The 22904-nt window shown below is 51.2% G+C and overlaps 1 protein-coding gene across 4 annotated transcripts in view; it reads left to right on the top strand.

Moving 5' to 3' along the window:
* Positions 1-9974, top strand: part of ELP6 (elongator acetyltransferase complex subunit 6) — a 245900-nt gene extending 235926 nt beyond the window's left edge. For all 4 annotated transcript variants that reach the window (XM_086941011.1, XM_086941013.1, XM_086941012.1 and 1 more), the window contains exon 8: positions 9618-9974. In XM_086941011.1, coding sequence (XP_086797137.1) covers positions 9618-9746 — 129 coding nt within the window. In that variant the 3' untranslated portion in view covers positions 9747-9974. The remainder of the gene's footprint in view (positions 1-9617) is intronic.
* The last annotated feature ends 12930 nt before the right edge of the window (positions 9975-22904 follow it).

Genomic DNA, 22904 nt, shown 5'->3' with positions numbered 1-22904 from the left:
ATTCGGAGGGCGCCTCGGGAGGCCCTGAGCAACAAGAGTAGAGTTCACTTTCATAACTTTATCGGACGGTGGACCCGTTGGCGACAACCAATGTCACACTACTGCACTTTATAAAGCATATCCTTCGCTTCGTTATGGAGGGTGGCAGGGGGGCCTGTGTGATTTCCTTTCTCCTCTAGGGGTCTTTTTGTAGCGTAGTTTTTGGGGCGACATGCGCACTGCTGGTTGGGGGGGCTTCTTTGTCTGATGCAGGAGTGCAGGGCGGGGGGAGGTTTGATGTTTGGTTGTGTATTTTTTCCTCTTTTCTCTTTCTTTACTTCAAGGCAATGTAACAACTGCAATTTTTTTACTTGTGTAACTATGAGACCTGCCGGGATCGGCAAGGGCCCACGATTTGACGATGGGGGGGTAGGACACTAAAGTACTGTCTTGGAATGTCAACGGACTGGGGGATCGTATTAAGAGAGGTGTGGTTCTACAACTGTTTAAGAGATGTATGCCTGATGTTATTCTGTTACAAGAGACACACTTGGTGGGAAATACGTGCCAAGCGCTTAACAGGAAGGGATTCAAGATGGTGGCACACTCAGGGTTCTCTTCGGGATCCCGGGGGGCGGGGATTATGGTGCGCGCGTCTCTCCCTCTTGAGATTAATTCTACTGTTGTTGATGAGAGGGGGCGGTACGTTGCTGTCTCGGGGAGATGGGAGGGACGGTCTCTGGTTCTGGTTTCGGTTTACGTTCCCCCTGGGTTGCAAAACAACACTTTTCAGGATCTTGGGGGCGCCATTTTGGGTCTACCCGAGGGTCTGCTTATTATAGGGGGTGATTTCAATTCAGTTTGCTCGGGGACCCTAGACAGACATCCACCCAGAGATCTCCGAAGTTCGCAGTCCTGGCTGCCCGACTTCCTGGACACTATGGGGCTTATTGACTGCTGGCGGCTTAGGCACCCTACCCAAAGTCAATACTCATTCCACTCAGGGGCACATGGCAGCCTCTCCAGAATCGACTATGTTCTGGCTCTAGCAGCCCACGCGTCGGCAGTTTCTGAGGCTCGATTGCTGGCTAGGGGCATCTCAGACCATTCCCCAGTCTGGGTGTCCTTTGACTTCGACATTGTGGTGACCGAAAGGGTGGTATCGATTAATCCATGGTATTTCCGCAACCTCAAGACTCGGGGACACATGGCCAAGGCTATTGAGCTGTATTTTTCCGAAAACTCAGGGTCGGTTGCATCGGCGATCACCCTATGGGAAGCATTTAAGACGGTCTTGAGGGGAGAGGCGTTCTCTCTTATTGCTGATGTTCGGAGACGCAGAGATGCGGATGTGGTACGTATCGAATCTGAGATTAAGGATCTGGACTCCCAACTGGAGGTCGACCCGACACCGGACCTACTCCACGTTCTCTCACTTAAACAATCGGAATATCGGGCCACTGTTACTGACGCTGCTAAGGTCATGGGTAGAGAGCAACAGGGTAGGATCTACGATGTCGGGGATAAGGCGGGCAAGCTCCTCGCTTGGCTGGATAAAAAAGAAAGAGCCAGCCGGGTGGTCCCAGAAGTACTGGGAGAGGACGGCTTGACTGTCACTGATCCGAGTGCTATAGTCGCGACGTTCGCGGACTATTTTGAGGCCGTTTATACCTCGGTGTCTGACCAGTCCGAGACCGATTCCGGGGGGCTTTTGGTAGGGGCGGAACTCCCGTGTCTGTCGGAAGCGGACCGGGACGACTTGGATAGGGATATTACCGCCGACGAGATAGCCCTCGCCATTCGCTCCCTTAGGTCCGGCAAGGCGCCCGGCCCCAATGGTATACCCGTGGAACTTTATAAGATTAAACCTGATGTCATCTCCCCGCCCCTGCGGAACATGTTCCTGGAGGTGCGGGAGACGGGCATGCTTCCCCTTGACCAGAGGCTGGCCACCATTGTGGTCATTCATAAGGAAGGGAAACCCAGAGACCTGTGTCGATCGTATCGTCCCATTTCTCTGTTGAACGTTGAGCCCAAGATTCTTGCTAAGCTGCTGGCCAACCGTCTGATTGGCGCGATTGGCGACTTGGTGCACCCGGACCAGTCGGGCTTTATTCCACACTGCAACACTGTCCTTAACCTTCGGAGACTGCATGGGGCCCTCTCCAGGGCCACACACTCAGGGAGCCAGCCGTCCTTGCGTCACTGGATGCTACGATGGCGTTCGACTCCCTTGAATGGAACTACCTGTGGGCAGTGTTGGCGAAGTTCGGATTTGGTTCGGAATTCATAGGGTGGGTCAAGCTTCTGTACGCTAGCCCGCTGGCCAATGTAACGGTTAATGGTCGTGTGTCTGCGTCCTTTGCTCTCCGCAGGGGCACTAGGCAGGGTTGTCCCCTGTCGCCCCTGTTTGCATTGGCACTTGAACCGTTGGCTGCGTGGCTGCGACATCACCCTGATATAAACGGAATAAGTTGGTCCCCCGGATTCGAGGACCGGGTGTCGCTATATGCTGATGACATCTTGCTATACCTCATCTCTCCTTGTAAGTCGCTCATTGTGGTGTGTGATGTGCTCCGTCTCTTTGGCCGGCACTCTGGCCTGGTTATCAACTGGTCGAAGTCGCACCTGTATGTGCTGAGAGGAGGGACGCCTCGACTTCCAAGGGACTGCGGCATACAGGTCTCACGGCAGGGTTTTAAATACTTGGGGATCTATATCTCAATGGATCCCAAAGTACGCTACATGAATAACCTGCTTCCCCCCCTCGTCCGTCTCCAACGTGACGTAGAGGGCTGGCGTAAACTCCCGCTTTCCCTGCCTGGGCGTGCGGCACTGTTTAAAATGATGTCCCTGCCTAGGTTCCTGTATGCTCTACAAAATACCCAGGATCCGGTCCCGTCCAGCTACTTTAGGGAGGTCGAGGGTTTGCAACGGGCCCTTCTCTGGGATGGCAGACCACGCATTGCCATTACGAAGCTTACGCTCCCGTGGTACGACGGGGGCATAGCATTGCCTGACATCCGGAGATACTATTGGGCTTCCCAGTTAGCAGCCCATAATCACGACCTCTACGGTCCAGCAGTAAACCCAGGTTACGCCATGGATCGGTGGCTCCTGGACGACGGGAAGTATCATAGGGCGCTATATTCGAGATCTCTGGATGGTCGAATGTCGGGACCAACGAAGACAGCTGTACACATATGGCGGGCGATTACAAAGTCGCAGGGGTGGAAGGGTAGGCTTACGATGGCAACCCCTCTCTTTGATTCTGAAATACTGGGCAAATTATGGCACACGAAGGGATTCGACAAGTGGGACATGATAGGCATATCTAAGGTGGAAGACATGAAGGTGAAAGGGGAGATAAAATCCTTTACTCTTTTACAGACAGAGTACCAGCTGGGTGGAACGGAATATTTCCGGTACGCCCAGCTGCGTCACGCCCTTCTAGCAGCTAAGCCGGAGGGCGAGAAGATCCCTGAGTATTCCCCGTTGGAGGATAGGGTGCTGGACGGCCACATGCCGGACAGCGCCCTTTCCTTAATTTATAAAAAACTTATTAATGCTCGTACTGACCTCCTCCTTGGGGTGAAAGACCAGTGGGTGCGTGATGGGATAGAGCTAGACCATGAAGACTGGCAATGTGCAGTATCCTCCCCCAAGGAGGTGGCTATCCCGGCCAGGCTGCGGCTGGTTCAATTAAAGATTCTTCATAGGGTTTATGTGACGGGTCCCAGGTTGATACACATGGGTCATTCAGTGGAAGGCCTCTGTAGGCGCGGCTGTGGTGCTTTAGCCACCTTTATGCATATTATCTGGGAGTGCAGTGCAGTGGCCTCCTACTGGAGGCGGATACATATGATCATGAGTGAAGTGACTGGGGTGGATGTTCAGGCGGAGGCCCGACGCTGCCTCCTGAATGTGTGGGGTCCTACTGATTATAACAGTGCACAAACCCAATGGGTCACCCTGGGAAACATGGTCGCGAAACGGGATATTGCACAGATGTGGGGTGCAGCTACAGCCCCAAAGGTGGTACAGTGGAAGGCCAACATGGATTGGTGTATGTTCCGAGAAAAGACGGTCTATGTAGCCAGGGGTAAACCCAAAAAGTGGCAAAAGATATGGGGGGCCTGGAACGAGTATAGGGGTGACATTTGCATACCGCCTGACACCTCCCCCCTGGAAGAACGACTGACCCCGTAGTCTATGACACCAACACACGTCCTTTTTGCATATTTATCCTGTATCCTCCCCCCGAAATGGTCTTACAAATGGGTATTGTTTTGACTGTCTTTTAGGTTACCTGGCCTAGCCCTTCCCATGTTTGGGCTCTGTTGCACAAATGTTTTAAATTGCCTTGCTTCTTAGCACTAGTTTCGGTGCTTTCTTTTTCTTGTCTTCGTTTAATCTTTACAAAAACAGAAAATTAAAACCTTGATACGCTTTGGTGACTTGTTTCTTGTACACTAGCCTTCTGGTTAATGGTATGCTGCCTAGCCTCCGGGATGTATGGCTAAATAGCTGTGTGCACTGATTTGAAAATAAAGGTTTTAAAAAAAAAAAAAAAAAAACGAAAAGGCTCAATTTTTAATCATTGCACACTAAGGTTTTCTAAGATGGTTACAGTCTTTCTCATCCCGCCCCACTGGCGCACATCTCTTCCTAATTGTGGCATTGAATTTGGGAACTCATCTTTCTTGTAAGCAACAGGGAGATAAGTATTTCTTAATGAACTCGGGTTTTGGTTTGGAAGAAATTAAAGGAGACAGTTTGGACTCTGATGTGTGAATGCAGTGAATAGCCAAATGCATTATAGTGTCCATGATGTGGGGGGTGGGGCTTTTTGAGTCATTAAAAAGTCATATATGTTCTGGTTTACAGATGTAAAAATGACAACCTGGCTTAATAATATATTAAGAAATAGTCAAAGTAGTTTGCTGAGGCACCCACAATAAAGGTTTTGTTTAATTTAAAACTACATTTTCAGGCAGTCCTGCAAAGGTAAGTCCTTTGAACATCCCAATTCTCTGTCACCCATATCATGGTACAGTTGTTGACCTTTAAGCAAGCACGACCAATAATGGATTCCCCAATTATAATTGAATTTCAATTAATTATCCAGCTAAAAATGAGAGTTGAATATGACATATTCCATTAAGATTATCCAAATGGAAAGAAACCTATCTGTGACAAACTGGATAATCCTTTCTGAGGATTTATAGCCAATATAGAAATCCATTATTGTCCATAGAGTATATCATTCAGATCGTCCTACAGATATTAAGAGAGTCTGAAGATCTTTTGCTGACTCTGGAGTTTGCCAGTGTCTACAATTTACATCTTTGGTTTCTTCTCCCTAAAATGGCCTTGACAAAGCGTTGGTGACCTACGAAACATGTGCCAGCTGTACAATTACTGTAACATTAATGTACTTTAATCTGTTAAAATGTATGATCTTTAACTGAATGTTTGGGAATTAATACATGTTGCGTGTATAATGAATTGAAATTGGATATTGCTTAAATGCAACAATAAATTCAGATCTCAATGAGAAGTCTTAAATCTAAAGAATCGTTTATTGTGGGATTCCTCAGCAAACTACTTTGTCTATTTACTTTAGAGCAAGTGAAGTAACTGCCACCTCGGTAGAGCACTCTCCCAGTTTCTCGAAGACAATGGGAAACTGGACGATGTGCAATTTGGCTTTCACCCAGGACATGGGACAGAGACAGCCTTAGTGACCGTATTGGACGATCTTCGAATGCGGGTGGACAGGGGACAACCAGCAATTTTGATTTTGCTGGACCTGTCCGCTGCATTTGATACGGTCAATCGCGAGGTACTACTGGCCAGGCTCGCTGGAGCGGGTGTGGGAGGGCTGGCACTGGCGTGGCGTCAATCCTACCTCTCAGATAGGCAACATGCAGTTGCTCTTCCCCCGTACCAATCACAGTTCATGAATGTCCAGCATGGTGTGCCACAGGGGTCTGCCATCAGCCCTATTTTATTTAACATCTATATGAGGCCTCTGGTTGCAGCCACCAAATCACATAATGTCAGTCTTGTGAACTATGCTAATGACACCCAATGGATTTTGTCTCTAGAAGGCCACCAGCCCCTCTTACTGGAAAAATTCATGACTGTTTGCAAGACACGGCATTATGGCTACGAAATACCTACTTGCAATTCAATGGGGGAAAAAACGAGATCCTGTGTTGCTCAGCTGGGAAGGTTCCACTTCCAGTACCTATTGGGTTTTGGCCAATACCGGTGACGGCTCCACTGATTCCCGCCACGGTAGTACGCAATCTAGGAGTCTGCTTTGATTGTAATTTGAGTCCGGAGTCCCAAGTAAACAAGGTAGTTGGTGGCTGCTTCGCTCTGATGAGAGTGCTCCGAAGGATCCTCCCACTGCTCTCTAAACAGACCAGATCGTTGGTAGTGGGGAGTATCGTCTTGAGAGGACTGGATTTCTGCAACGCATTGCTGCTGGAGTCTCCTAAATATCTGATAGGGAGACTCCAGATAATTTAGTCGATGACGGCCAAGCTAGTGTTAATGAGAGCACGCCATTCATCGGCTTCTCAGGCCCTCGGTGAGATCCACTGGCTTCCAGTTATGCAGAGGATGCAGTTCAAGTCCCTATGCATAGTTTCTAAGGCTCTGCATGGCCTTGGGCCCAAGCCATTACAGAGTAGATTTGAATGGTATGTCCCCTCATGTAACCTTCGTTCCTCCTCAGCTAAACTGATGAGAGTATCCTGGTTTAGAAGAGTCCGATCAGGAGGAAGGGCTTTCAGCATTGCAGCAACTTCGGCTTGGAAAAAACTCCCAGCCGAACTTAGACTGATAGAAAACCTGTTGCCGTTCAGAAAGAAGCTAAAGACTTGGCTCTTTCCTAGGGCTTAAGTCTGTGGCCATGGCCTTTAGTACTTCACTGACCCTGTGCCCTCCAATATACTCAGAGGTTAGCTGATCTCACGTGTGCAAGCGGCAGGATACCTTTAGGGTCACTGTGCGCTCTATAAATGCTCATTACAATTACAATAGAGGCTTCTAACCGCAGATTCCTCAGCTTAGGATATTCCCCAGGCATCAGACTGGAACTCAAAAGTCTTGAAGAGTATCTCTACCTGCCGGTAGGTGGCGTCCGGTGGCTCCACGTCAGTGCCATCTGCATCAGAAGTGATGTGCGCAGTGCCTATATAGTTACCACCTCTGTGCGCTGACGTGAGTTTCTTTCTTTCTGTGCCAAGAACGCGGATCCAGAGAGCTACCTGGGTCATGACCACTTTTTTTCAATTTTGCCAACCTTTTTTTGAGCTGTGCTGCCAATATGTTAGTGACATGTTTCCCAAATAACCTACAGGCTTTAAACTGTGTGCAGAATGTCACAGGCAGATGTTTGTCTCTGACCCACACTTGGTTTGCCTATTGTGCCTGGCGTTGGGCCACAACCCAAAAGCTTGCACTGACTTGCGAGTCCATGCATGTGACGGGGATTCGCGAACAGAGAATAAAGCTCCTGGCGGCGTAGCAGAAGAAACTCCGCGCTGATCCCTAGGGGGATCTTGGGCCTGTACTCCGAGCCGATCCTGTTTCAAGTCATTGTCATCAAAGTTGGGTAGGTCTAAGAAGCACAAAAGAAGTCGTCCTCTCCTAGCAAGCGCTGTGCTTCTGGCCCCTGCTCTCTCGCTCCACCTTCAGACGCGGCCGCCATGTCCGCTCCACCCTTCTCCGAGTTTCCTAGAGCTGGAGCGACTCCTTCCCAACTCAATGAGTTCTACAATGCCATGCACTCCATCTTTGGACTACTGGCTCCCTCTGGCATGCATTTGAGCCCCACGAAGCCGAGAGGTACCCTTGTTGGATTACCGTTGGCCGGTTCATGCTCCAAACAGATGCTGACAGGGGTGCCTCCACCATTCCTTATTTCAGTCCAATGGATGCTGTTCCCGAGGCCATCGGCGCTAATCGAAGAGGAACCTATTCTCCTCTCCGACTCCAAGACTACACCACCTCATAGCTATTCGACGTCGACACCGACGCTGTCCGGACCACGTCAACTCACCCTGGACTTGCCACCCTCTAGACAGACCTTTTCCAGAAGGAGGGGATGATGAAGAGGGTAATGGCCTCCTGGAGGATGACTCCTACCAGGATGAAAACTGGACCTAGGAGCTGGGAGATGCCAGTGGTTTGGATACCTCTCCGGTCTCTACCTCGGAGGGCGGCACATCTTTTGCAATAGCGATGCAGAGGTCCTTGACCTCTAGCTACTCTGTCAAGTTCAAGACCAACATTTTGACAAAAGTCCTTCAACTGGGGATAAGCTCAGAGGAGCACCAGCTTTTCTTTAATGAGGCCCTCACTGACATTCTTGTGGTAGCCTGGGCCAAATCCTGCACTGGAGCTCCAGTGCACAGAATGACTACCTGCCAGCATCCCCTGGAGATTCAGCCTTCCTCTGCCAGAATCTCTCTTCTCTCCTCTTCAGAGAGCCTGGTTGTGCAGGCCTTGACTGACAAGGTCAACCCAAGTGTAACCCCCCTCACCGCTGCAGGATAGGGAATGTAAGAGGCTGAATATCTTTGAGAAGTGGACCTTGACTTCCACCAGCTTAGCATTGTGGTCACTGAACACCTTGTGTCTCTTGCGCGGATACTCTCCTGCCTTGTGGGATTTGGTTGCTCGGCTGCTGCCCATGCTTCCCGAAGAAAGCCGAGACATTTTAAACCAGGCATTGATTGATGGCCAGAACGCAGCGAAGTTCAATATTCGGTGTGGACTGGACGCCATTGACTCACTAGGCAGGGCCATGGCTACACCTGGCTGACATCCACTGGGTTTTCAGGGGGTGTCCAATAGTCTCTGACAGACATGCCCTTTGATGGCTTCTGCCTAGTCGGTGACGAGGATGACACTGCGCCAAAACACTTGGTGTAAGAATGTTTCCTGGACTGGGGGATGAAGTAGGAGGGGTGTCAACAAAAAGTTTAACATGAAGATGGGGACAGTATGACCATGTGAACAGTTTTCTTTCTCATAAAAGTTCCACTAAACATACTCACTATCATTCTTGTAGACAATAACAAGCAAAAATAAGAAAAGCCATGACTTGTTCTCCGATGCCAAGTTGAGGCTTATATTGGATAAGAGGAGAAGCTCACACATCCCCCTAAAATATCCCCTAAGACACTATGACCATCATGAATGTGTTTTTTTTAAAATTAAGAACCAAATATTATTAGTTTTAATAGTAAATAGCAGCATCCACCAGCCGTCAAGGAATAACAGCATAGTTGTGTTGAATCATGGAGCGAATTATCAACAACAATAAACAGCAGCATCACCTCGGCGAGGCGACCATTGTGGAGGTTTTAATGCATTTGGATCCCTATTGAATTAATTTCTTAGAGCCTGTCCCTCTGCCTCTTACCCTTTTGATTTCTAAGCAGAGAAACGCCACCTACTTTCAGGTAGGTAAGAGATTTTATATATATAGAATGTCACTATCACAGGGCAATATCAAAAGCAGCGCATTCTTTGACCCTTATGTCCACATTGAGCACCCTTAAGTTGTATGAAAAGAACTGTGTCCTTTTTAACTACTTTTTCCCCATCTTTTGCAGTTGAAGATCACCTGGAAAGGACCATGTCATGCTAAGGGAGAGAAGGATCAGTCTAAAGTCTACCAGTACAAAATACAGGATAAAAATGTCAGCTTCTTTGCACGAGGCCTGTCCTCTGCTGTGATCTGATAAGAGAATTTCAGAATTGCTTTTTTATCATGTTCCTTGTAGGATTGTGGTTGCTTTGTTGCACTTTGCACCCGTTGCTCTATAATAAATCATGTTATTATGTCGAAGACAGGTTTATACAAATGAGGATTAGAATGTGGAAAGGATGTATTTAAAAGCACCATTTTCTGCCAAGATAAATTATTTGTGTTATTTTTACACTCATTAAAAAAAATCATTCATCCCGAAGCTTAAGGTTCTAGTCGCCTTCTCATTTCGGCAGTCCTTCAATGTTTGTGTTTTGATAGGGCGGTTTAGAAGGATATTCTGCCCTACCTCTCACAAGGCCCTCTGCAGTGTAAGTCACTTACCTGGACAAGTTTGCCTTTTCAGAAAGTATTACTTTCGTACCTGACCTATGGCATAGGCAGATTGAAATAATGATAAAATGGTGTAGACCATGCTTGGTTCTTTGTATACATACGCTCCAGGGCTGCTGAGTAATATATTTGTAATATTCCCATAACTCAAATCACTTCACTCAGGCCACAGGGATAATAAACACAAAGGCTTACTACACTTGGGTGCTAAGTACACAGAGAGTGTGGACGCCTCTGAGAGTCCATTCACTAATATTGAGTTGCATGTCATGGGGCACCGATTCCACTCTTCTTGTCCGAACTTTCTAGAGTGTTTTTTCTGGTTTGGAGGTTGGCGCTGCGCCGGACTTGGTGGGATGGAAGGATTACTTTGGAGAACCTCCTTTGGAGAGGTTGCTAACTGGGACAGGTATCCCACTTAGAGAGCTTTGGCAAATAGGATTTAACTAGAATCTCCATGCTGAGGTATGTTTGGCAGGGGTCCCATATGAGGTCCTTTTAAGAGTTGCAGGCAGAATTCAATCTTCACAGCTTAGAATTGTATACGTTTCTGCAATTTATGGCTCGAGGGGATTCCTGAGTTCAGCTACTAGGTGTCCCACACACTAATGGGGGCCTTGGGGAAAGGTGGAATCTCGCACATTTATAAATCCCTAGTAATTAATTCATCAGCCCTTCTGAGCCCGTTAAATGCCAAATGGGAAGCATTGGTGGACCATTGGAAGACAGTGAGTGGAGAGAGACATTAATTGTACCTCAGAAGTCAGCAATATCCTCCGGGCTCTAGATGATTCAACTGAAATATCTACATGTTACTTGATGCCGTTGCGGTGGGCTCGCCAACACTCACCTCCTGGGTGCGCTTATGGGAGTTTGAATTCATTTCCATATGGTCTGGACCTGCCCTGTAATTGTGAGGTACTGGGCTGCCGTTTTCCACTCACTTACACGGATCCTAGAAAGGCCCATTTATCTCTCCCCATGTATAGCTCTCTTCGATTGGTTTGAATACGTGGAAGGGAACAGTAGTGGGGGTGGGGTAGCGGTCGCTGGTTAATGTGGCCACCCTCATTGCCAAAAGGAATATTTCCTGAGCCAGGAACTCGACTAATCCACCCACATTACTGGCCTGTACAAAAGGGGGTTGTGATGGACGGAGCATCTGAACCCATCAAACACTCACACCCAGTCAACAGATCTGGGTTTAATCCGTAACCGTTCTTTAGCCCACTCTGCCACCCCAGTTCAGACATGGCCATATGCAAATCAGTCTGACCCTGTGCCTCATGGGAACTGTAGGAAGGTACATCCTGACTATGGTTGCCCCCAACTTTTTGCCCTGTGTTTTAGCTGGTTTTGGACATAGTCGACCTGGGACCCTGCCAATCAGGACCCCAGGCCTACTGCTCTCTCTTTAAAAAGGATTCCATGTACCTTAGGTGCATTTCCAATTGGTACTGGGCCACCTTATCAGACCCTGTAACTCAGGGCATAGGTGTACCCAGGGCCGTCAGGGGCTGCAGCATGTATTATGCCACCCCTGGCTGGCCTCCTAAATTTGACACAACTGGCTGCACGACAGCTGGGGCGAAGACGTGTAACCACCCTTCGCTTTAGGTATAGTAGCTCTATATCTAACCATACAATGGACACCCGAGTTCCTATCAGTCACTCCTATGGCAGGCCTTAACGATCCTGAAGGCAGAGTGCGTGGGCTCGTGTGAGCTAGGTTCAGGCCCGAGCCGAGCCCGGTTGCAGCTTGCGGAATCAAGACCCAATAGCTGTTCCATGATAACGCGTACCATATCGGTAACTCCGGTGTCGCGTTATCCAGGCATGTCGAGTAAGGTGTCATACGAATCGGGGTGCTGCCCTCTCACCAATTCTGGCGATGAGGTTAGCATCCCACCCCTCTAGAGGGACACGACATGCACGTAACCGTGAACCCCGGTTAAAGTTAACTGAAGCCTCAGCTCCACAAAATGGATGCTGCCACCACAGACACGAGTCTGACCTCCTGCTGCTGGGAGTCCTTCCAGCGAGGAGCGCTTGGACAAAGGGTTTCCCGTCGAGGGCGGTGTTCGCACCGTCCCAGACAGGGTTTGTGTATTCTGGGTAGGTAGGGCTTTTGCGTGAAGGTGACTGCGGAGTGGCACCCCGGTGCTCACTACGCATCTGCCGGTTAGAACCAGTTCCAGGGGCGACAGCCCTGGCCTGGGGAAAGTCCGGCAGGGGAGAGGGGTGTAACTGCCCCCTTCCTGGTCCCACCCTTAGGGCAGGACCTAGTCATGTACCCACCCCTTTCTTTAGAATAAAGACCGGAGCGGGGACCCTTCCAAATTAGATCATCTTTGATTCAAGAACTACTTTCTACGAAAGGACATTCAAGACTCTTCTCAAGATTTCTCCCTTGTGACTAAGGAGTAGTCACCCTGCATCAGCGGGCACCAACTAAGAACTCTGCGGTTTGCTGTAAGTCCTTCCTCAAGGAATCCGACGGCCCAGCTCGACGAGAACCGGCTTCCCTGGCACCTCTGACCTCTACCCACATCATCAGCTCAGCTGTGATCTGTGGGTGCGACGAGACCTCGAGGGACCGGCCATCATCAGAACCTGCACGCTCTTAAAACCAGCACGACCATCGAGGTAACTCTCTGGTGAGTGCTCTGGGGTCCGAGAAGCCCCGACCCTGAGCCGCTCCAGCACCGAAGTGCAGTCTCCCAGCATCTCCACGATCTGCGTGGGGCCCTTCTGCTCGCTGCTCAGCACGTTGTCTGGTCACTAGCCGCTGGCTTGTGTCCTTCTGTGACGACATCCGAGAATCATCACTGCTGGTCTGGTTGCTCCAGACTGGCCCTTGCTTCCATCTTTGCGAGAAGCACCCCGGACCCTCCGGGTCCACTCAAGACGCCCTCTTAGGCCCACCACGTGGCCCTGAGAACTGCCAAGGCTTGTTGCCCCATCCTGGGCCCAGCGACGCCGACAGCATCATCCTTCGTGGGACAGCTCGCACCTCCGCCGTGGTCGCCGACAACGCCTCCTGGTCCGTGAGACTGCAGAGCCTAGCGTCGCCCACTCACCTGGTCGAGGTGACGGCCAACCGGTGCCTTCCTGGTACCCTCTGACTACTGGCTAGTAGTACGAACTTGGTCCCCTCTGCTTTCAGGTTTCTTCAATCTCCGATCCAGGCTTGGATCTCTACTAACTATTCAGCACTGGTCGCCGGCCAGCAACTCCTTTTCTTCCGGCTCCTGGCTCGTCAGCGAAGACCCCGACGCCTGTAAGACTTGTGCAGCCGCAGCCCTCGTGGCTAGGTAACTCGGCATTTCGGTGCCTGCATAGCCTCCTTACTCTAGGGTCCCGAGTCCCTCGCTTCCGACTTGCCTTATCGGGTCCGCCCGAGACCTTAATCTTTCCGTGTCCTCGGACACTTGTTCCTAATTGTGCACTTGAAGTATTTGCTAAAGAGATTTGGTTTGTGCTTAGTACCCTGTCCTCATAAAGAGTACAGGGCTGTTGTGATTCTTAATAAATATACTGTTTATTTTCATAACACTTGTGTGGTGTCCTTTCACTGGGTGTTCAAGGGGTACATGTGTGGTAAACAGCTGGCTTAACACGCCCTCTCGAGTCTTTAGCCTTAGACTGCTCGTATCCACGCTACTAGGATAGCTGGTCTATAGGTTGACTTACAACCAAACACCATAAGGGTCGTTGGAACGATACATAGCGGTCGCTAGAATAGCGAACGTTGCATATCGGGCCAACTTCTCACATTGGTGAGCAGCGGTTGGGATTTGAACTTGCTGTTGTTTTACCACACGTATCCTAAGAATATCTTGTTGAAAGATCGCACAAAGTACCGTTAGTACATATAACTAAAAGCTTAGAATACTCTGAGTTCTACTGAACCAGCTGTTGTAGCTCCTCAAGGCTTAGCACACCTTGGCTACAACTCTTAGCAAGGGTACAGTAGGTAAACACGTAGTGTAGGTAGGTGCATCACTTACACCACACTAGAACCAGTATGTCGGACAAAGGAGGAAACTCTGGGTCTCCCCTTGTGTCAGTTGACCCTCCACAGGTCATCCCTTCAGGATATACTGTGCTGAGCTTCAAGGAGTTAAGACGACTGTGTCACTCCAGGAAGATTCAGCAGGGGTCTAACCCCACTACGTCCTTTCTGATTGGTCTCTTGGAGACTTATGATGCCAGGAGAGCTGAGAAACTTCGTAGCTCTTCTAATCCAGAAGGAGACATGCCTCCCCTCGAGGGAACCCGAGACGATCCTGACCTCATTCACCTCGCAACTGAGAACGAGGATGTGGAGGAGGATGAGGATGAGGATCTCTCTGGGGATGAGGCAGATAAGGGACAGGTAGAAGTCGTCAGACTAAGCAGGTCCAACTTAAGCAAACATGATAGCGGTACTGGGGGACCCCTGGGGCCACTATCAGGTCAGCTTAACATTGGGAATGGACGAGCCCGATCTCTGTCAAGAGACTCTGGCGGATCCCTTCGAACCAATGGCTCTCACAACTCTTCTCAGAGAGGGATGACGTCCCCTCAAAGGAGAGTGTACGAAGCTAAGGAAAGGGCAGCTAATCTGAGGATCGAAAGGGAAGAACTTGCCCTGGCCAAAGAAAGGCTTGCCTTTGCTAGAGAGCAACAGTTAAGTGGGGTAGCCCCCACTGGTGGCAGCAATGTACCTAGTAATAGGGAAAAGAGTTTCGATACGAAACACCTTGGTAAGATAGTGCCCCCCTTTAAACAAGGGGACGACATCCACAAATGGATTACTGCTTTGGAGAGGGCCTGCACTGTGCAGGGTGTTCCCCAGAGTCAGTGGGCAGCTATCTTGTGGCTCTCCTTTGAAGGAAAAGGAAGAGACAAGCTCCTCACCACAAGGGTGGAGGATGCTAACAATTACCAAATCTTGAAAAATACACTCGTTGAAGGGTTCGGCCTAACCACTGAGCAGTACAGGGTGCTGTTCAGGGATACCCAGAAAACGCAGTCTCAAGATTGGTCTGATTTTGTCGATTGTGCCACTAAGGCTTTTGAAGGCTGGCTACTGGGTAGTAAGGTTACTGATTTTAAAGGATTGTATAATCTAATTATAAGGGAGCAAATCTTAAATAATTGTCAGAACCAGTTATTACACCAGCACCTGGTAGACTCTGATCTGACCTCTCCACAGGAATTGGGTAAGAGGGCAGACAAATGGGTCAGAACCAGGGTTAGGCCTAAAAACCAGGGTGGTGACCAGAAAAAGGAATCGACCAAGCCTCAAGAGAAGGGTGGGGATAAATCCACAGAGAAGACTTCCCAAGGGCCCCAAAACTCCAACAAGGGTGGTGGGTCCCAGAACACTCCTTCAGAACAGAAGAAACCTTATTGCCATACCTGTAAACAGGTGGGCCATTACAAAAGCGATGCCAAGTGCCCTAAAAATAGCAATAAGGAAAACATACCCCCAAGTAATACTCCTAAACCTCCTGTTACCACTAGTGGTAATCCCCCAGGTGGTGGGAGTGCCCCCAAGAATGTGGTGGGCATTACTTTGGGCAATCAGGAGGACTATGGCTTAGCCAGGTTCCCTGACCACACTCTTGTCTGTGAGACTGGCATGGGGTTTGCCAACTTCACTACTGGACCCCACATTTTGGGAAAGTATAGACAAGAAGTTTTAGTGGATGGTCAGAAAGTTGAGGCATTCAGAGACACAGGGGCCAGCCTCACCATGGTGAGTGACCATCTGGTCCCCTCTGCTCAACTGACCCCTGGTTTTACTTATCAGGTGACGGACATTCATGGAATGAAGAGAAGGCATCCCATGGCAGTAGTCAAGCTCAGCTGGGGTAATGTCACAGGGCCCATGAGAGTGGCAGTGACAGATAACCTACCCGTAGATTGCTTACTGGGGAATGACCTGGAACTCTCAGCATGGGCTGAGGTGGAGCAAGAAACTCATTCCAGAATGATAGGCCTATCCAGACAGGTTAGTGGGGCAGTAGTAGCTACAGCCCCAGTCCAAGCACCATTCCTCCCTGAAAAGGTTGGACGGGCAGTGGTAGCCACTGCCCAGGCTCAGACAGACTTTCCAGGACAGGATAGGAGGGCTGTGACAGTCACAGCCCAAACACAGACTGAGTGCCCTCCTGAAAAGGTTGGCAAGGTTGAAATGGTCTCAGCCTCTACTCAAACAGATAGTGAGGTTGTGAAGCCTGAAACAATGGATCACTCCACTCAAACCGAGAGCATTGAGGAGGAAGAAGAGTCTTCCCCCTCCCAGACACTAGGTGAGAGCCAGCCTCCTCAGGGAACTGACTCTACCCCTGTTGAAGGAACTGCCCCAGAGGTAGTCAGGCCTAGCCTGGCAGAGCCCCTGATGGCAGTGGACCCTTCCCAGGTGGGACCCAGTCTGGAGCAGGTAACCTGCACCTCTCTACCCTGCCTCAGTCAGCCCAGGGCTGAAGAGGACAGGGAGGCCAGTGGTGGACCCAAAAGGGCCCCCTGTCCAAAAGAACCCCTTAATCAGCAGATTAGGATCACTGAAGCTGGTAAACCTAGCCAAGTGAAAATAGAACAGACTCCTGAGGGATCCCCCTTAAAAGTAGTTAGGGAACTCCCCCAGCTGGACACTGTTGGGCACAGCCAAACATGGGGCCTAAACACCCCAGACCTGACCTGTCCCCCCAGTAAGCCAAACAGAGGGACTCAGCCTCCAGCTTTAGGTAGCCAGAGGTTGACCCTGAGAGCTCAGTGCATCTCAGCTAAAGAAAGAAAGGCACACATGATGAATGGTGATTGGAGGAAGTTGAGCCCAAAGGTAGAGGAGCCTCACTTCAGTACTCCTTCCCAGCATCAGCCTTCTTCTTTCCCAAGACACACCAGAGACAGAGATTCCCTATGGTGGAGACCCTCAGATACCCTTAGGGTGAGGGGTTGCCTAGTGGACCATGACACAGGGGGAAACCAAGCCAGAGCTGGTCCTTCCTTATATGGCCACTTAGGTAATAGAGGCTTACCTGGACAAGGATAGCCTTATCTCCTTTCGTTTGGGGGGGGGGTTGTGTAGGAAGGTACATCCTGACTATGGTTGCCCCCAACTTTTTGCCCTGTGTTTTAGCTGGTTTTGGACATAGTCGACCTGGGACCCTGCCAATCAGGACCCCAGGCCTACTGCTCTCTCTTTAAAAAGGATTCCATGTACCTTAGGTGCATTTCCAATTGGTACTGGGCCACCTTATCAGACCCTGTAACTCAGGGCATAGGTGTACCCAGGGCCGTCAGGGGCTGCAGCATGTATTATGCCACCCCTGGCTGGCCTCCTAAATTTGACACAACTGGCTGCACGACAGCTGGGGCGAAGACGTGTAACCACCCTTCGCTTTAGGTATAGTAGCTCTATATCTAACCATACAATGGACACCCGAGTTCCTATCAGTCACTCCTATGGCAGGCCTTAACGATCCTGAAGGCAGAGTGCGTGGGCTCGTGTGAGCTAGGTTCAGGCCCGAGCCGAGCCCGGTTGCAGCTTGCGGAATCAAGACCCAATAGCTGTTCCATGATAACGCGTACCATATCGGTAACTCCGGTGTCGCGTTATCCAGGCATGTCGAGTAAGGTGTCATACGAATCGGGGTGCTGCCCTCTCACCAATTCTGGCGATGAGGTTAGCATCCCACCCCTCTAGAGGGACACGACATGCACGTAACCGTGAACCCCGGTTAAAGTTAACTGAAGCCTCAGCTCCACAAAATGGATGCTGCCACCACAGACACGAGTCTGACCTCCTGCTGCTGGGAGTCCTTCCAGCGAGGAGCGCTTGGACAAAGGGTTTCCCGTCGAGGGCGGTGTTCGCACCGTCCCAGACAGGGTTTGTGTATTCTGGGTAGGTAGGGCTTTTGCGTGAAGGTGACTGCGGAGTGGCACCCCGGTGCTCACTACGCATCTGCCGGTTAGAACCAGTTCCAGGGGCGACAGCCCTGGCCTGGGGAAAGTCCGGCAGGGGAGAGGGGTGTAACTGCCCCCTTCCTGGTCCCACCCTTAGGGCAGGACCTAGTCATGTACCCACCCCTTTCTTTAGAATAAAGACCGGAGCGGGGACCCTTCCAAATTAGATCATCTTTGATTCAAGAACTACTTTCTACGAAAGGACATTCAAGACTCTTCTCAAGATTTCTCCCTTGTGACTAAGGAGTAGTCACCCTGCATCAGCGGGCACCAACTAAGAACTCTGCGGTTTGCTGTAAGTCCTTCCTCAAGGAATCCGACGGCCCAGCTCGACGAGAACCGGCTTCCCTGGCACCTCTGACCTCTACCCACATCATCAGCTCAGCTGTGATCTGTGGGTGCGACGAGACCTCGAGGGACCGGCCATCATCAGAACCTGCACGCTCTTAAAACCAGCACGACCATCGAGGTAACTCTCTGGTGAGTGCTCTGGGGTCCGAGAAGCCCCGATCCTGAGCCGCTCCAGCACCGAAGTGCAGTCTCCCAGCATCTCCACGATCTGCGTGGGGCCCTTCTGCTCGCTGCTCAGCACGTTGTCTGGTCACTAGCCGCTGGCTTGTGTCCTTCTGTGACGACATCCGAGAATCATCACTGCTGGTCTGGTTGCTCCAGACTGGCCCTTGCTTCCATCTTTGCGAGAAGCACCCCGGACCCTCCGGGTCCACTCAAGACGCCCTCTTAGGCCCACCACGTGGCCCTGAGAACTGCCAAGGCTTGTTGCCCCATCCTGGGCCCAGCGACGCCGACAGCATCATCCTTCGTGGGACAGCTCGCACCTCCGCCGTGGTCGCCGACAACGCCTCCTGGTCCGTGAGACTGCAGAGCCTAGCGTCGCCCACTCACCTGGTCGAGGTGACGGCCAACCGGTGCCTTCCTGGTACCCTCTGACTACTGGCTAGTAGTACGAACTTGGTCCCCTCTGCTTTCAGGTTTCTTCAATCTCCGATCCAGGCTTGGATCTCTACTAACTATTCAGCACTGGTCGCCGGCCAGCAACTCCTTTTCTTCCTGCTCCTGGCTCGTCAGCGAAGACCCCGACGCCTGTAAGACTTGTGCAGCCGCAGCCCTCGTGGCTAGGTAACTCGGCATTTCGGTGCCTGCATAGCCTCCTTACTCTAGGGTCCCGAGTCCCTCGCTTCCGACTTGCCTTATCGGGTCCGCCCGAGACCTTAATCTTTCCGTGTCCTCGGACACTTGTTCCTAATTGTGCACTTGAAGTATTTGCTAAAGAGATTTGGTTTGTGCTTAGTACCCTGTCCTCATAAAGAGTACAGGGCTGTTGTGATTCTTAATAAATATACTGTTTATTTTCATAACACTTGTGTGGTGTCCTTTCACTGGGTGTTCAAGGGGTACATGTGTGGTAAACAGCTGGCTTAACACGCCCTCTCGAGTCTTTAGCCTTAGACTGCTCGTATCCACGCTACTAGGATAGCTGGTCTATAGGTTGACTTACAACCAAACACCATAAGGGTCGTTGGAACGATACATAGCGGTCGCTAGAATAGCGAACGTTGCATATCGGGCCAACTTCTCACAGGAACAGTCCAGCCCGAACTGCCAAGCCATGCTTTCCCTGGACCGTAAACAAGCTTCCTAGGACCGGTTTCTGGCATTACAGCCGTGTCAGCCAGGCTTGCTTGAATCCAGTGGCAAAGTGAGGAAGGGACTCATGTCTGAGCATACCCTGCCAACTTATGGCGAACAAAGCGGTACAAAAGGGGGTGGTGATGGACGGAGCATCTGAACCAATCAAACACTCACACCCAGTCAACAGATCTGGGGTTTAATCCATCACCGTTCTTTAGCCCACTCTGCCACCCCAGTTCAGACATCGCCATATGCAAATCAGTCTGACCCTGTGCCTCATGGGAACAGTCCAGCCCGAACTGCATGGCTTGGCAGTTAACCACTGGATTCAAGCAGGCCTGGCTGAAGACGGCTGTAATGCCAGAAACCGATCCCAGGAAGCTTGTTTCCGGTCCAGGGAAGGCATGGCTTGGTAGTTCGGGCTGGACTGTTAAAACGTAAAAAAAAACGATATAAAAAATTCTATATAAATTCACCTGTCCATCATCTCGCCATATATCTATAATTGCGGCTAGGCATTTAGGATCGGAAGTATTCCAATACCTTAATGGAACCAAGTTGTTTTTCCATCCACGGCCGCAATGTTTATTTGAGTGCGGTCTAGTGGTCAGGTGGATAAATGTTATTAAGAACTTTGACATCTTGTGCCTGCAGGAGACTTGGCTGCTGGATGAAATACATTTTGACTGTTTTAAAATGTTCCATATACCTGCACTACGTTCAATACATAATAGGCATAAAGGGGGCATCTGTGTGTATATCTCGAATTTATTGGGGGCTTTGAAGATAAAAACTCTAAAGTTATCTAGCTATTATCAAATTGTTGTTATTAATTTTTCAATGCTAGTCGAGTTAGCGGTCATTAACCTCTACAACAACACAGATAGGGGCAATTTTACTGAGATGCTTAATAGTCTTCACGGGGATATAAAGAACTTGAGTACAACACCGAGGAAGGATACTATTATAATTTGGGGTGGGGATTTTAATACCAGTGTTTGCACCCAGCGTTCATGTGGGTTTGGGGACCTCGAGGAAGAGGTCTTTGGCCACGTGGCTCATTTTGCACACTCGAATAGGGGTGAAAGTTTTAAAGATGTCATGGTAAAGCATGATCTTGGATTTGCTAATGAGATGTGTTCCCCCACCCATAGATTTCAGCCCCACGTTTATCGGTCGGGGCTTCAATACATTGATAGACTTCATTATTCTCCCAAATCGTTATATAGCGTGGGTTGAGGAGTTTACTACTCACCCAAATGGGCTCAGTGAACACCTTCTGCTAAGTATTAGTATTTTACTTCCTCATACCTGCAGCCAGCTCACCTGCCAGCACGCCGGTAGCCCCAGCTCCTGGGTGGGGAACGCTGTAGTTTCGCCGCCATCACTCCAACTTGCGGCTGGAGACTACAGCTCCCAGAGAGCTTAGCGGGCACTTCCTGCCTCCCGCACTCTTCGCGCCTGGAGGCGCTACAAAGCTGAGACGCTCCCTCGGTGGAGCGGGGGGTCAAACCTGCAGCCAGCTTCCTGCCTCCCGCACTCTTCGCGCCTGGAGGCGCTACAAAGCTGAGACGCTCCCTCGGTGGAGCGGGGGGTCAAACCTGCAGCCAGCTCACCTGCCAGCACGCCAGCACGCCGGTAGCCCCAGCTCCTGGGTGGGGAACGCTGTAGTTTTGCCGCCATCACTCCAACTTGCGGTTGGAGACTACAGCTCCCAGAGAGCTTAGCGGGCACTTCCTGCCTCCCGCACTCTTCGCGCCTGGAGGCTGTACAAAGCTGAGACGCTCCCTCGGTGGAGCGGGGGGTCAAACCTGCAGCCAGCTCACCTGCCAGCACGCCGGTAGCCCCAGCTCCTGGGTGGGGAACGCTGTAGTTTCGCCGCCATCACTCCAACTTGCGGCTGGAGACTACAGCTCCCAGAGAGCTTAGCGGGCACTTCCTGCCTCCCGCACTCTTCGCGCCTGGAGGCGCTACAAAGCTGAGACGCTCCTTCGGTGGTGCGGGGGGTCAAACCTGCAGCCAGCTCACCTGCCAGCATGCCAGCACGCCGGTAGCCCCAGCTCCTGGGTGGGGAACACTGTAGTTTCGCCGCCATCACTCCAACTTGCGGCTGGAGACTACAGCTCCCAGAGAGCTTAGCGGGCACTTCCTGCCTCCCGCACTCTTCGCGCCTGGAGGCGCTACAAAGCTGAGACGCTCCCTCGGTGGAGCGGGGGGGTCAAACCTGCAGCCAGCTTCCTGCCTCCCGCACTCTTCGCGTCTGGAGGCGCTACAAAGCTGAGACGCTCCCTCGGTGGAGCGGGGGGTCAAACCTGCAGCCAGCTCACCTGCCAGCACGCCAGCACGCCGGTAGCCCCAGCTCCTGGGTGGGGAACGCTGTAGTTTCGCTGCCATCACTCCAACTTGCGGCTGGAGACTACAGCTCCCAGAGAGCTTAGCGGGCACTTCCAGCCTCCCGCACTCTTCGCGCCTGGAGGCGCTACAAAGCTGAGACGCTCCCTCAGTGGAGCGGGGGGTCAAACCTGCAGCCAGCTCACCTGCCAGCACGCCGGTAGCCCCAGCTCCTAGGTGGGGAACGCTGTAGTTTCGCCGCCATCACTCCAACTTGCGGCTGGAGACTACAGCTCCCAGAGAGCTTAGCGGGCACTTCCTGCCTCCCGCACTCTTCGCGCCTGGAGGCGCTACAAAGCTGAGACGCTCCCTCGTGGAGCGGGGGGTCAAACCTGCAGCCAGCTCACCTGCCAGCACGCCGGTAGCCCCAGCTCCTGGGTGGGGAACGCTGTAGTTTCGCCGCCATCACTCCAACTTGCGGCTGGAGACTACAGCTCCCAGAGAGCTTAGCGGGCACTTCCTGCCTCCCGCACTCTTCGCGCCTGGAGGCGCTACAAAGCTGAGACGCTCCCTCAGTGGAGCGGGGGGTCAAACCTGCAGCCAGCTTCCTGCCTCCCGCACTCTTCGCGCCTGGAGGCGCTACAAAGCTGAGACGCTCCCTCGGTGGAGCGGGGGGTCAAACCTGCAGCCAGCTCACCTGCCAGCACGCCGGTAGCCCCAGCTCCTGGGTGGGGAACGCTGTAGTTTCGCCGCCATCACTCCAACTTGCGGCTGGAGACTACAGCTCCCAGAGAGCTTAGCGGGCACTTCCTGTCTCCCGCACTCTTCGCGCCTGGAGGCGCTACAAAGCTGAGACGCT

The sequence above is a fragment of the Lissotriton vulgaris genome, chromosome 10, assembly GCF_964263255.1.
Source record: "Lissotriton vulgaris chromosome 10, aLisVul1.2, whole genome shotgun sequence".
Taxonomy (NCBI): Eukaryota; Metazoa; Chordata; class Amphibia; order Caudata; family Salamandridae; genus Lissotriton; species Lissotriton vulgaris.
This window is presented reverse-complemented; position numbering and strand designations above follow the sequence as displayed.